At 40.1% G+C, this 14,136-nt stretch overlaps 1 protein-coding gene across 1 annotated transcript in view; it reads right to left on the minus strand.

Moving 5' to 3' along the window:
- LOC146401171 (uncharacterized) overlaps positions 1-14,136 on the minus strand; it is a 267,755-nt gene that overhangs the window by 83,369 nt on the left and 170,250 nt on the right. Inside the window, exons 13-15 of the mRNA XM_084970323.1 lie at positions 11,891-12,109; positions 9,183-9,435; positions 1,584-1,747 (exon numbers count right to left, since the gene is read on the minus strand). Coding sequence (XP_084826449.1) covers positions 1,584-1,747; positions 9,183-9,435; positions 11,891-12,109 — 636 coding nt within the window. The remainder of the gene's footprint in view (positions 1-1,583; positions 1,748-9,182; positions 9,436-11,890; positions 12,110-14,136) is intronic.

The following is a 14,136-nucleotide window of genomic DNA, read 5'->3' on the forward strand; positions in this document are numbered from 1 at the left end:
TCTAAACAACGTGATATATTATTTTATTTCTTTAATTTCTCTGGGAAACTAGTCATTTTAAGTCTACACTTCATGTAAAGCCTCTTGTGAGATCTACATATACTTGTCTTTATTTTTAAATTGTTTTCTGTTTTTTTTTTTTAATTTTTATTAGTGTATAGTTCACTTACAACGTTGTGTTAATTTCAGGCATACAGCAAAGTGAATCAGTTGTACATATACACATATCCATTCTTTTTTTCCATATAGATTATTACAGAATAGTGACTACACTGCCCTGTGCTGCAGAGTTGGTCCTTGTTATCTTAAAATATTACACAAGAAAATGCCTAAAATCCAGCAAGTGAATATCCTTGTCTAGGGTCCCAAGACAAGTGTGTGGTCAAATGAAAACTGAATGAACGGGGAAGACTTCTTTTCCTTCCTCTGGAAAGTAAGTGCTGCAGAAAGATGACAGGTAGTGCCTATGATATGTCAAAATATAAAGGAAGCCTGTGCCTAAACAATGTGGATCCTTTGGGCAATTACATTGCTTTCCTACCTCTATGCTATTGATCTAAGGGCCCATCAGAGAGAAATCAGTCTACTGAAGGAAGAGTTAAAGAGTGAGTTCAGGAGTTCCCATCGTAGCTCAGGGGTTAACAAATCCGACTGGGAACCATGAGGTTGTGGGTTCGATCCCTGGCCTTGATCAGTGGGTAAAGGATCCAGTGTTGCTGTAAGCTGTGGTGTAGGTCGCAGACGTGACTCGGATCCTGTGTTGCTGTGGCTCTGGTGTAGGCTGGTGGCTACAGCTCCGATTTGACCCCTAGCCTGGGAACCTCCCTGTGCCATGGGAGCGGCCCAAGAAATGGTAAAAAAAGACAAAAAAAAAAAAAGACAGTGGGTTCCCATCCCATTTCATAGACAATAATCGTGGCTATCACGTGGGAACACCCTCAGCTCGCTGCCAGGTACCTCCCTGCATTTTCCCTCACCCTTATCTCTTTCTCCATCAAATCAAGAGAGAAAAATTTTCCCCCTAAATCCAAAGTTGCTGTTCTTCAGGTCTTCAGAGACTTCGCTCCATCAGTTGTCTTTTTTCACCCACATACCTTGCTTGCTAAATTAATGACCCAGCAAGACAAACTCTTTGATATTCAAAATCAACGTTCAGGGATGATTCTTTTCGTGGTGATTTTGGCAGGAGTAGGGAGAAGGGAAGAAAGTGAGTTGGAAGCATGCAGGAAGGAGAATTTGAGAGAAGCTTTCCAGGAAGTTTCGCAGAATGTCATCATAAATCAAAAGATTACTCCTTCCTTCCCACTGGTCCTTGGTTTGAAGAGGCACATATGAGGATTTACAGCAAAATTAGTTCTCCCTAATGCAGAGAGAACATTTTCCCCAAAGTCAAAAAATTTCTCAGCTGGTTTTCACGACAGTCATTATTCACAAGAAAGACATTTCTACTGAACCCATGGAGACAAGGTTCTAACTTCTCTTCTTCGTCACGTTCCCACAGCCTAAGTGTCTCTCACAGCCCACCCATCTAACGAAGCTAGAAGCCCAACATTCTGGAGAACAGAAGGATTGAAACGCCTTACCTGAGACAATACACATATAAAACCAAAGACGAAATGATGAACAGGAGGATGTAAAGTAGCACCGTGAGCATCGCACCAAGAAGTCCTGATTGCCCGGTGCTTTCAAACATCCAGTACAGCTTTGCTGCATCAGCCACAGCTGTCTCCCCGCTGTGTGTAAGCCGCTGACCGAAGAAGATACAAAGTAGAAAAATAATAAGGATGAAAACACTGATCATCAAGCTAGATTAATTTAAATACACAATAGTTTGTTTTTAAATTAAAGCCTCAGATCTTCAGGGGCATGAAGAGAAAGAAAAAGACTGGGTTTGCATTTGATTTACCAAGATTTTCTCATTTTTCCCTCTAAGCATTTCAATGTGTACACTCTACGTGCGATTTATAAATAAAAGCCATGTTTTATTTATGTACTGTTAACTGCTGAGTTTAATGAGCACAAGATATAAAGAAATTAAGTATGATGGTGGAGAGATTTTTTTCTTTCTGAAGCAGATTTGAAAGGACTTTAATTTGTGCTACACATAAAATAATAGATGGCTTATTTTAGAAACTTAAAAAAAGTATGTATTTATTTATTAATAGCCACACCCATGGTATGTGGAAGTTCCCAGGCCAGGGGCTGAAACTGCAATTTGGGTGCAACTGTGCCACAGCGACGGTAACGCCAGATTCTCAATCCACTGTGCCGCAAGGGAGCTTCTGTTATTGAGCTATTTAATGTGAGCTTGAAAAACCCAAGTTTACATTAGGTTAATTTTGTAATAAGTCTTCCTCCCAGACAAGGACAAACACCTTCTGTCTTGGGTGAGAAAGACATAACAAGGCACTGAGGTCTTTTGGATCAAATATAAAATAATATATATGACATTTTGGCCTTTGAATTTTATAAAGTATAAACGTTGTTCATTACAACTCCCATCATCTCCAGGGGGAATCATATGTCATACAAATGTAAATACAGTATTTTTCCCCAGTGTAAGAAAGGATAATTTATCGTTTGAAAGCAGACAATTATATAAATAGAGCTTAGTAGGGCTCATTTAAAATGAATCCATAGTATGCATGTATAGATAAAAACAGAAGCCTGGAGGGGTTAATTTGTATTTCCCCTATATTGGGTAGTGATTGGGCAGTGATAGAATTCAGATGTGCCAACTCTCAAGCATGGCCTCTTTCACCGCCACACCAGAAATTTTGTTTTATGTTCTGTGCTTGTTCATCGGTTTACCTTGCAAAATGTGAGCCCATTGCTAGGACTTCAGGTAGCAGATCTGTAAGGGTTACCATGTATTTCTCCTGTTCCAGACCTTACCTTCTGCTGCTTTTAAAAACTAAAGATAGGAGTTCCCATTGTGGCACAGCGGAAACGAACCCAACTAGTATCCATGACGACGTGGGTTCGATTCCTGGCCTCGCTCAGTGGGTCAGGGATCTAAACTTGCCATGAGCTGTGGTGTAGGTCCAAGATGCGGCTTGGATCCCGTACTGCTGTGGCTGTGGCGTAGGGTGGCAGTCATAGCTTCAATTTGACCCTTGGCCTGAGAACTAACATATGCAGTGGGTACAGCCCTAAAAAGACAAAAAAAAACCTAAAAACATAGACATGACATTCACTAATGAAACACACAAAAAAATTGATATATGTTTGATGCCCATAACAGAATCTAATCAACAGATGCCAATCATCCATCTGACCCAAGCATATGGAAGGAATGCCTACCAAGCATCATTAAGCTCTGAAGATAAGAGTGAATGTCATTCCACAAAAGCCCTACCTTCTTTGAAACCTACACTTCAGTGAGGGGAGGGAGTGGAAAGCAAATGATGGGACTCATGTAAGTAAGATTAAGTAACATCCATATATGGTCTATTAGAGAATGATAGTTTGAGGAAAAATATAAAGCAGGGGAAAGTATAGGAGAATGGGGTGTGTTATTAAACATTTCAATCAGAAAGGTATCACCACTGAAAAGGTGCCATTTGAACAAAGACCCGAAGGATGTAAGAGAATGGGCCACGTGCCTCCCCAAGGGCACAGATCACACCTCCTACTGCCCCTACTACAGCTGTGGGTGCATACAGTTTGATGCCCCAACTGAATTGTAAGTTCCTGTTTGGACCATGGATGGGGGCAATAGTTGTTACATCTTGTATCATCCAGAGCCTAAGTATGATCACTTCATTACAATCCTCATGCTTGTTCCTTTTATAGGCTGGTGCCTTAGACATTCCAGTTTAGTTCTGGTTGGTCTCTCGTTTGATTCTCCCAACAATGCAGTGAAATGAGTAAGGAAGGCGTTACTATGTAGGGGTATGCTTACTATTCTGTAAGGCATATGAGGAAATTGAAGATTGGAGAGGATGGCTGACTTATGTAACATATCACTGACAAATGGCAGAGCTGGGGCCAGAACCCAGATTCCCCCAACCCCAAACCCCCAACCTCTTTCTATTACTCTACAGTCACCCCTAGTGGATGCAAAAGACTTATTCGCTAAGTGAAAATGCTTGCATTCTACCTTTGTTTGATTTTTGTTCCTAAGGGTTATTCTTTATCTCTCTGTCTCTACCGAGGGCAAAACGATGCTGTATTTATTTTGCATCTTTTAAAATCCTACACAGAGATTAAATATATGCTGATCAGTTAAAATATTCAATAGCAAATCTTTCCTCTACTTTTTATCTAGACGAGGGCTCAGTCAGAGAATGAATGTATGAACTTGATGGAATTACTGAGCATCGCATCAATGAATGAGGATCGGGGGATGAACTGCCAACCTCTGAGCCAGCACAATGAGAGACTGGCCAGCTGTGACTAGCAACATCTACAGCCAATTAAGGACTCAGCCTCTAATCATTCTACTTGCCACATATCCTTATAGATTTCTACCAAAAAAAAAAAAAAATGAATCCAGGAGTTTCTACTATGGCACAGTGAGTTAAAATCCAACCGCAGTGGCTAGGATCACTACAGAGGAGCAGGTTCAATTCCCGGCCTGGTGCAGTGGGTTAAAGATCCTGTGTTGCCACATCCATGGCATAGGTTGCAGCTAGAGCTTAGACTCAATCCCTGACCCAGGAACTTCCATATGCCATTGGTACAGCCATTGGGAAAAAAAAATCTAAAACAAGAACTTTGAGTAAAATTAAGTAGCATCTCTCTTGGCTGGCCAACTGTGATCAAATACTGATGATTCTAAGCTTTACCTGCTAGAAGGACATGTTGAAAGAATTGGAGGTATGAACTGGGGCAGCTGGAACCTCAGGCATGACATTGAATCTATCGTAACTATGAGGCCATGGGGAACAGTAGTTTTCCAACTTTAGCGAGTATGAAGGTCATCCAGAAGTCTGGTTAAAACTCAAAGCCTCAGAGGCTGGTCCTCTTCCCAGAGTTTTTACCCCAGTAGGGAATAAGGTATAGAGCCTGAGATTTTGCATTTCTATTATGCTTTCAGGAGAAACCAACGCTGTTGGTCATAGGGACCTAATTCTGAGAACCATGGCTTTAGAGCAGTTCTCAAACTTCAGTGTGCTGTTAAATCACAGTAGAGCATGTTAAAATATTTTTATCTAGTTGGTGAAAGTATTCAAGTAGGGACTCCAGGGCTGCTGATCTGTGGGTTGCAGGCAGCTTTAGAGATTTTCTTTTTTAAAGGCAGCAAAAGTAGATGTCATCTGCCATGAAATGTGATGGATTCTAACTGCAGATCCATCGTTGCGCAGATTAGGAAGGAGCCTTCAGCTTTGCTTCCCGAGTGGAGAAAGATCTGGGTGCTATATTCATCTATTAGAATCCAAGTCAGCTCCCATCAGGTTGCAGACCCCTGAACGGGTTCTGAGATGGCCCTGCTGGAAGCTACTTTCCTAGAGATTACATCAGAGGCCCCAGAGTAAATTAAGACAGCTCACTGTGTCAACTGCCTTTGACACAGTGGACTCTTCAGCTATTAGTTTCTCTGGGGGATCTCACTGGAATAAGGAAAGCTATTCCAAGAGGGCTGCAGACTTTCCTTACGAGGAGATCTCCGAAGATGATAAAGAATGACTGCTCATCCCCCCTAGATGGCTTCCTGTGCAGTGATGTAGTAGGACCAGATGGGCACCACACCTGCTCAGTAGGACCATCAGGCCCCTGGGAGGAACCGTGAGATGCCATGGGGTATGGTCCTACGGGAATGCAGACAGCATCCCTCTCTCTCTCTCCTGTTCAGCGAACTTGACGGCACCATCTCCTCCTCGCTAACCTGGAATCTGAGAAAAAGATGAATGTGGACAAAATCTAATTGGCCCCAGCTCAGGACACTTTGAATCTGAAGGAGTCTCATCAGAAGGATGAAAAGGGTGCAAAACACAACTACTTCTGACTGCCAAGGCTCCTTCTTCTGACGTGTTATCAAGGTGATCCGTGGTGCTGCGGCTTCAGAAGGGGGTCGCTGGCTAGAATTTGAAAACCAGCCTTCCAAGTCCTGACAGACTTTCCTTGGCTCACGGCTCTACCTTCATTCTTACGAGGGAGACTAGAAACTCGATGCATTGATCTAGTTCAATCTAGTGCTCAATGTGCATGGTGTTTGGTTCATTTTTATTATATTAAATGATCTACATGGCTGCAGAGTCAACTGTCACACTTGTCTGCAGATCTAAGCAGAGGTCATTCTACTCAGAAACAAACAAAAAATATATATATATATATATCAGAATTCTCAGACAAAGCCTAAAAAGCCATCGGTGAATGCAGGACCTTCCAGGCTTGTTGAGAGCAGCCCAGGAACCCTGAGCAAGTGAAAGCCAGCCTAGCGAATAGCAAAGGGAAGAAAGAGACCTTCTCCATATAGCATCAATCATCTTGTCACAGTGCGGTCTGGTCCATGGAACCAGCATTCTGATATCATCTAGGAACTTGTTAAAATGTAGAACCTCAGGCCCCACCTGCTGAATCAGAAAGTGCATTTTAATAAGAACCCCAGGTGACTTGAAAACACATTAAAGTTGGAGACATGCTCCCGTGGCATCAAAGGGCCTCAGAGAAATAAAAGAGCAACAGGCTTTGCTGGATCCTAGCTCTTACCACAGCCCCCAGGACCACACCTTCACGGAGGCAGTTGAGACAGCAATTGAGACTTTAGTTCTTTTTTTTTTTTTTTTTTTTTTTTTTTTGTCTCTTTTGTTGTTGTTGTTGTTGTTGCTATTTCTTGGGCCGTTCCCGCGGCATATGGAGGTTCCCAGGCTAGGGGTTGGATCGGAGCTGTAGCCACCAGCCTACGCCAGAGCCACAGCAACGCGGGATCCGAGCCACGTCTGCGACCTACACCACAGCTCACGGCAACACTGGATCGTTAACCCACTGAGCAAGGGCAGGGACCGAACCCGCAACCTCATGGTTCCCAGTCGGATTCGTTAACCACTGCGCCACGACGGGAACTCTGAGACTTTAGTTCTAAAAGCACATTATTAATGGTAGAATCCATGTGAAGTACAGTTAATTAGCAGAGTCCATTGAAACAACCTATCCCAGTGATCTGCTGGGCACAATGAATCTGGCCTAAACACATGTATACCAGTTGTAAATCTTTACTTCCTTCTTAAAATGAGAAACATGCCAGTTAAGGAATATTATTGCATACATTTTAAAAATGTTATAAATTAATGTTTGATCATACTGATTGATGTATAGTATCCATGTGCTCTCTTGCTTGGGATATATTTCATAACCAGGTCTACAGGACAAACATTGAGCTAAAATTCAGATTTCCTCTCCTTCTGCCTATTGAAATTGCTTCAAAATTCGATGATTCCAAATTATTTTTTGGCATGAATCATTTTATTATTTGCTAAAAATTTACATTTGTTTTGATAAACATGAGACTAAAGCTTTAGGCATTATCAGTGAAACTTCGAGAAATAACTAAACGGCAGATGTGGATGGTGGTTATTAGGCATGACAGTAAAGTTTCCCCATAGTCGCTTGCTTTGCTGCCGGGCTCGGCTCTTCCAAGCTATACTGGTATTTCTAGATCTTTCCAGAATATTCCTCAGATCTTTCCTATACAGCTACGAAGTCACTGATTCTCAAACTGTGGTCCCTAGACCAACAATACCAAGGTCTTCTGGGAACTTGTTAGAAACGTAAATTCTTGGTATCCACTCTAGATCTGCCAAAACAGAAACTGGGGACAGGACCCAGCAGCGGGTGTTTTCAGGAGACTTGCACTAGTTTCTGAGGCCAGTTGAGGTTTGAGAACCAGTACCTCCCCGCAACACGCAACAGGAATTCCTAGGCCTTGCAAATTCGAAGCAACAAGAGATCTGGATATAGCAATAAATTCACATTAATAGTCACATGAATGTTGCTTCAAATTTTAGCCCCAACCGTTACCAGTAAGGTAAATATTTTGCTGTAATCAAATCATGGTCATCAGCAATGGGATATATTTGATTTCACAAAACAATACACTAATTCAAATTTTGATGTAGAGATTTCAGTATAATGGGAGAAACATCCACCTCAGAATTCACAAATCTGAGTTTTAGTCCTAAGTGCATGGGTGCTGGCTCTGTGGCACTGGAAAAGTCCCATAATTCTGGTTTTTCCCAGTTGTGAAGTGAGACAAACACATGCCCCAACAACCTACAGTGCATGTTGTAAATATATAATCAAATGAACTGGGTGAAGGTGCTTGAAAAATGCAAAGCACTTTTCCAATATTAGAATCATTGCCACCTTTTTTTATACACAATCATGTATGCTAGTATACCATTCACAAGACTATATATTTTAGGGTGAAAATGCACCATTTTGTCATTTTATAAGACTATATATTTTAAATAAAAATGCACTGTTTCATCATTTCCTAAACAACACCAATGTCAAAATACATGCCTCTGAAGTAATTTTTAAAATTATTTATTACTTAGAAGTGTTGGAAAAGCTCTTATTTTTCTTACTGGACATGTTTATTATGGAAGAGTGTTACATCAAAATGAAATCAATAACCTAACCAATTAAAGGAACCAATTAAAGTATGATTACTTTTTTTATAAAGTTTGGCTGTGAAAATCCTTAATAAAAAAAGTCACCAGAGTTCCCATTGTGGCTCAGTGGTTAACGAATCTGACTAGCATCCATGAGGACACAAGTCTGATGCCTGGCCTTCCTCAGGGTTAAGGATCTGGAGTTGCTGTGAGCTGTGGTGTAGGCCAGCAACTACAGCCCTGATTGGACCCTTAGCCTGGGAACCTCCATATGCCGTGGGTGCAGCCCTAAAAACAAAAAGAAAAAAACAAACAAGAAAAAGTCACCAAAATGTTACAAAAACAATGCTACTTTGTAATAATGTTGAAATGTATCAATTAGTTTGGACTTGATCTTCAATATTTTTTTTGCTTATTTTGCAAGGGTTTGTTCAACACAGCTAAAATTACACCTAAAATGATAGTATAAAACATCCGTAATTTTTCATTATGAGAAAAAAATGAGTAACTTCAATTTAAGATGACTATTGAATTGGTCATGATTATTGAAACTTCCCATGTCAACTGATATGTGAGCTAATGCTACATCAAGGACTCGTATCTTGATTATTTTACTTGACTTACCCCCAGGACAGTATCCACAATAAACACTGCCATTGGGTCCAGAACTGTCCATAGTCCCATAGTAATGATTAATTTTGACAGGACATCATGGCAGAAGCCAAACAGTAGCTGACAGCCCCATCTGATCAGAACCAAGGGAAGTATGACTGCATTCAACATTAAAGGCCCCACCGCAACGACAAGCAACTCTTCTGCGAGGTGAAGCGAAGAGGTTGGGTAGCAGAGCTCAACCGTGAAGGCAGAAAAATGGAATCTATGGGAAAAGAAAGCAATCACATATGGGAACAGGAGAAGTCTATAAAATGCTATGTATACAAAACACCTCAAAGAACACGTGCTCTCTTTTTGAAATACAGAATACTTGACACTTAATAGGACCCCAAAATTAAGTGTTGGACATCTTCATTTTTCCCCTTAGGACAACTCCAACAACTCACTTTTGAGGGAAAGGCAAAGTCTACCTTATTCCTTGCTCTGGTAAATTTTATGTACAGTCAGAGAAAGGATATCATTTTTGTGGGATGTCAAGGCCTTTCCAATGAGATGAAACTCAAAAGGCCTCTGGCTAGGATAAGAATTACCAGATCCTTATCCTCCCACCTGTCTCCAGGTAATTGTTACAAAGCTCCAGAGCAAACTGCCCCTCTACTAGGAAAGGTATTTGGCCTACTTTTCACTCTGGCCCTACAGGGGCTTTCTATGCCCCCAACCAACCAGCAAGTATATCAGAAGCCCCTCTTTCTCCAACCAATCAGCAGGTCAGCAGGTGGATCCTGAGGCCTCTCCTCTCTCTCCTCTCCCCCTGAGATATAAAAACAGACCTGCCCATATGCTCAAGGTTGGCTCTCCCAGATCATCAAGAAGTTGTCCCACTGTGCTAGCAGTGTCTCTTATTTCAATCAACTTATCTTTTTTTTCATCCCACTATGAGTCTGGAAATTCTTTTTCTGACCCACACATGGACCACAACAATTTTTATCCACTGAGCAGAGCATTCTTTAGACAAAGACCTGTATATACTCAGTAAGAGACTATTTGAAATACAAAATATATCTGTGAACTTAGTAATGCCTCCATCCCTAATAGAAATGAGAAATACAAATAAATCTCGTAATTCTCCAGAATTTTGGCATAGCTGATTAGTTTTGCTTGTGATTACTCTAACTAGACCCCCTAAATACAATGATACTGCTGACAACAAAAACATCTAAAGGGACAACTTGAAACAACCTAAGGACTTAGGGGTTGAATCCAATTCAAGCAGCCTCCACCCAGGCTTTGACAGCCTCATTCCATGAACAGTGAGCCTTCACTGGCTCTAATACTTCTCTCTTCTCTGTTTCCGCCTTATAGAGCCAGTCTGTAGTTAATCCTGCCTGTGCATCCTTACTTATCAGCTCTCTATTAGAGAGTTCTTCATTTTATCCATTCCTTGACCTTTGCTTAAAGGCAGTCTTTATGCTATGTTCTTATGCGGTTGTGAATACCAAATAAAATAAAGCATGTACATTTCTTAGCAGATGACCTAACACAGTGAGAGCAGGAAAAATGCCCACTCTTGCTGTAGCTATTGTCATATCTCATAACTACGACGTGACATGGAACTAATGTATGATTCAAGCCTGGGGAACTAGAAAATAGTCAACAAAATATTGTAACATGTTATATCCTTTGTGGCTTAAGAAATTGAATAAACTGAACTGTCGAGTTTTTTTTTTTTTTTTGGCAGTCTCATTTTATTAACAACCAATAAAGGTAGAGCTTCCATTTCTATTGAAGAAGGAAGAGAGTGGATAGCAAAAAGCAACTAGCCCAAGCATATACTATTTATCCTCTCTGCTTTAGAAACTCTCACACAAAAGGAAAAAAAAAGGAAGAGGAAAAACAGTAAGGGAAGAAAGGAACATAATAGCTCTTTAAAACTGTCCCATGAGGATACAGGGATTTAGTATATTTAAATTTGTGTATTCTATAATATAGTCAGATATTTGTGATTTAATTCCAAAAGATGATCAAAAGCCATGTGTGTATGTATAACACACACATATTCCTTTTCAGTGTCTTAAAATGGTTTGCGATTTCCTTAATTGAAAATATACACACATCTTTACCTTTATCTGTACCATCTACATTTGAGAAAATGAATTTTACTTGTATTGATATCTATCTGTCTATCTGTAGTGTCTATGGAATCATGTTTATGGAGAGATAACCTTTAAAGAGTCGTCTTTTTCCAGAGGATAATGGCCCAGAAAGCTGTTGGGGCTTGAGTTTGGTAATTGTTTGAATTCAATCATTTTGCAGAAGAAGCAATCTTTGCTTCTCTGAGTATAGGTGATAAATCATACTTATATTACTTCTAAAATACCATACCTTCAGCCTAAGTCACTCTGATAAAATCAAAATAGAATAAAATATTGTTGCTAAATTCCTTTTTGGATTCTGCTCCAATTTTAGAACATATTTGAATCTGCTAAATTTTAAATAAATATTGATGTACCAGTTATGGATTTGTATATAAGGCCCCCCCAAAATGAGACTGTAACTGTAATAGACATTCCTGCTCTCAGATCAAGATGTTTTTGTCTTTTCAAATCATACCTGCATTTTAGGTCTTAGGGTAAATGAATGGGAGAAGAGTTTTGTACTTTCATTTGGCCTGTCAAGATGAAAACACATTCCTTTGACTTTTAGGGGAAAGTACTCACTTTGTAACAGGAGTTGAAAGGGCCTGGAGGAAAAGCCACTGGCTAAGGTAATGCAGATAGAGCCTCAGGAACCAAAGAGAAGCCATCAGCAAGATAATGTACCAGAAGCCCTGGCTTTGCCATTGAGCTAATTGAAGTTCTGAAACCACTGACACCAGCACAAAATAGAGATGCTTGAAGAATTCTCCAGATCCAGAGCCATCAGCAAGAGAAGAACAGCTATAGACAAAGAAATAATAGGTGAATTCTGGGCTTAAAGCATAACCAAAAGTAACATAGTTTGAACATAAAAATTCATAGTAAAGTAAAATTGATTGAAATTATTTCTTAGCTCCTAGGGACTCAAACTAGTTATGTTCCTTTTGCTATAGTGGATTACCAAAGGGAAACATAAAAATACTTGGATATAAAAATGCAAATCAAAACCACAATGAGAGATATCTCCTCATACCTATTACAATGGTTACTGTATTTTTTTTAAAGCCACAAAATAACAAGTGATGATGAGAACATGGAAAAATTGGAACTCATCTGCACTGTTGGTGGGAATATAACACGATATAATAATTGTAGAAAACAGTATTACAGGTCTTCAAAAAATTAAAAAATACGACTACCCATATGATCCAGGAATATTCCTTCCGGGTATATACCCCAAAAATTTCAAAGCAGGATCCCAACAGATACTTGTACAGCTATATTCATAGCAGCCTTAAAGGTGGAAGCAGCCTAACTATCCACCAAGTGGAATATCATTAGCCTTAGAAAGGAAGGAGAAGTTCCCTGGTGGCGTAGAGGGTTAAGGATCTGTCATTGCCATAGCTGTGGCACAGGTTTGATCCCTGACCCAGGAACTTCCGCATTCTATGGGCATGGCCAAAAAAAAAAAAAAAAAAAAAAAAAAGGAAGGAAATTGGAAATTCTGCCATGTGCTACAACATGAATGAATCTTGAGGATATTATGCGAAATGAAGGAAGCCAGTCTTATTTATGACCAATACTGTATGAGTCCACTTGTGTGAGGTGCTAGAGCAGCCAAATTCGTAGAGACACGAAGTAGAATGGTGGCTGCCAGGGTCTGGGGGATGGGGACAAGGGGAGTTGTTTCATGGTACAGAGTTTCACTTTTGCAAGATGAAAACGTTGTGGAAATTGGTAGCACAAAGCGGTGAGTACCAGAGCTCCCACCAGGGCTCAGTGGTTAACGAATCCGACTAGGAGCCATGAGGTTGCGGGTTCGATCCTGGGTCTTGCTCAGTGGGTTACCGATCCGGCGTTGCCGTGAACTATGCTGTAGGTCACAGACGCGGCTCGGATCCTGAGTTGTTGTGGCTCTGGCGTAGGCTGGTGGCCACAGCTCCGATTTGACCCCTAGCCTGGGAACCTCCATATGCCTCGGGAGCAGCCCTAGAAATGGAAAAAAGACAAAAAAATAATAATAATAAAAAAATAAACTAAACTAAACTAAAATAAAATAACAGTGAATACATCTAACACCACTGAACTGTATACTTAAAATGATTCAGATGACAAATTTTATGTGTGCATTACAATTAAAATTTTAAAAAGAAATAGGGAAACGCATTGTTACAAACAATAAACATATTTTAAAAAAATCTTTAAAATCCATGCCACTACTCTTGGTTATCTCACTTCTTCACATGAATCCCTCTTAAAATTAACTTGTTTGCATATAACTTGCTCAAAGTTAACTCTTTCATTTTGAAAACTGACATGAGTCATCAACATGCCCCTAAAAACATACGAACGAGAACTGGAACCTTAAGGACACTTGTGTTCTTTACTGTCAGCAGTAAATGACAATACTGACATTTACTGCTGCAACTAGATGCAAAAGCATTCCGTATAATTATTCTGATTTCGCTCTGGTTTCCTCTCTCTGTTTGGTATGGACGACAGGGGATGTTTCCAAAGATTCTAAAATTACAGTTTGCAAAAAAAAGAAAGGCATGTGGGAGTTGGGAAGGAAAGTGTTGGAACTGTTCGTGGGTATTGTGTTTCTTTTCCAGGTGATGAAAATGTTCTCAAGCTGACTGTGGCGGTGGTTGTACTGCTGTGCACAGTCTAAAAACTTCAAGTTGTAGACTTTGAATAGATGATTGGTACGGTGTATGAATTATATCTCAGTAAAGCTGCTTACAGAAAAAAAAGAAACCAAAATAAAATTATGATTATAATCTTCAGAGAGATGTTGAAAAGGCAAATCCAAAAATAACTCTAGGAGC

This window comes from Sus scrofa, chromosome 7, assembly GCF_054392235.1.
Source record: "Sus scrofa isolate SSC_HxYL_T2T_F1_AM1 chromosome 7, Sscrofa_HxYL_maternal_Yorkshire_Landrace_v2.0, whole genome shotgun sequence".
NCBI lineage: Eukaryota > Metazoa > Chordata > Mammalia > Artiodactyla > Suidae > Sus > Sus scrofa.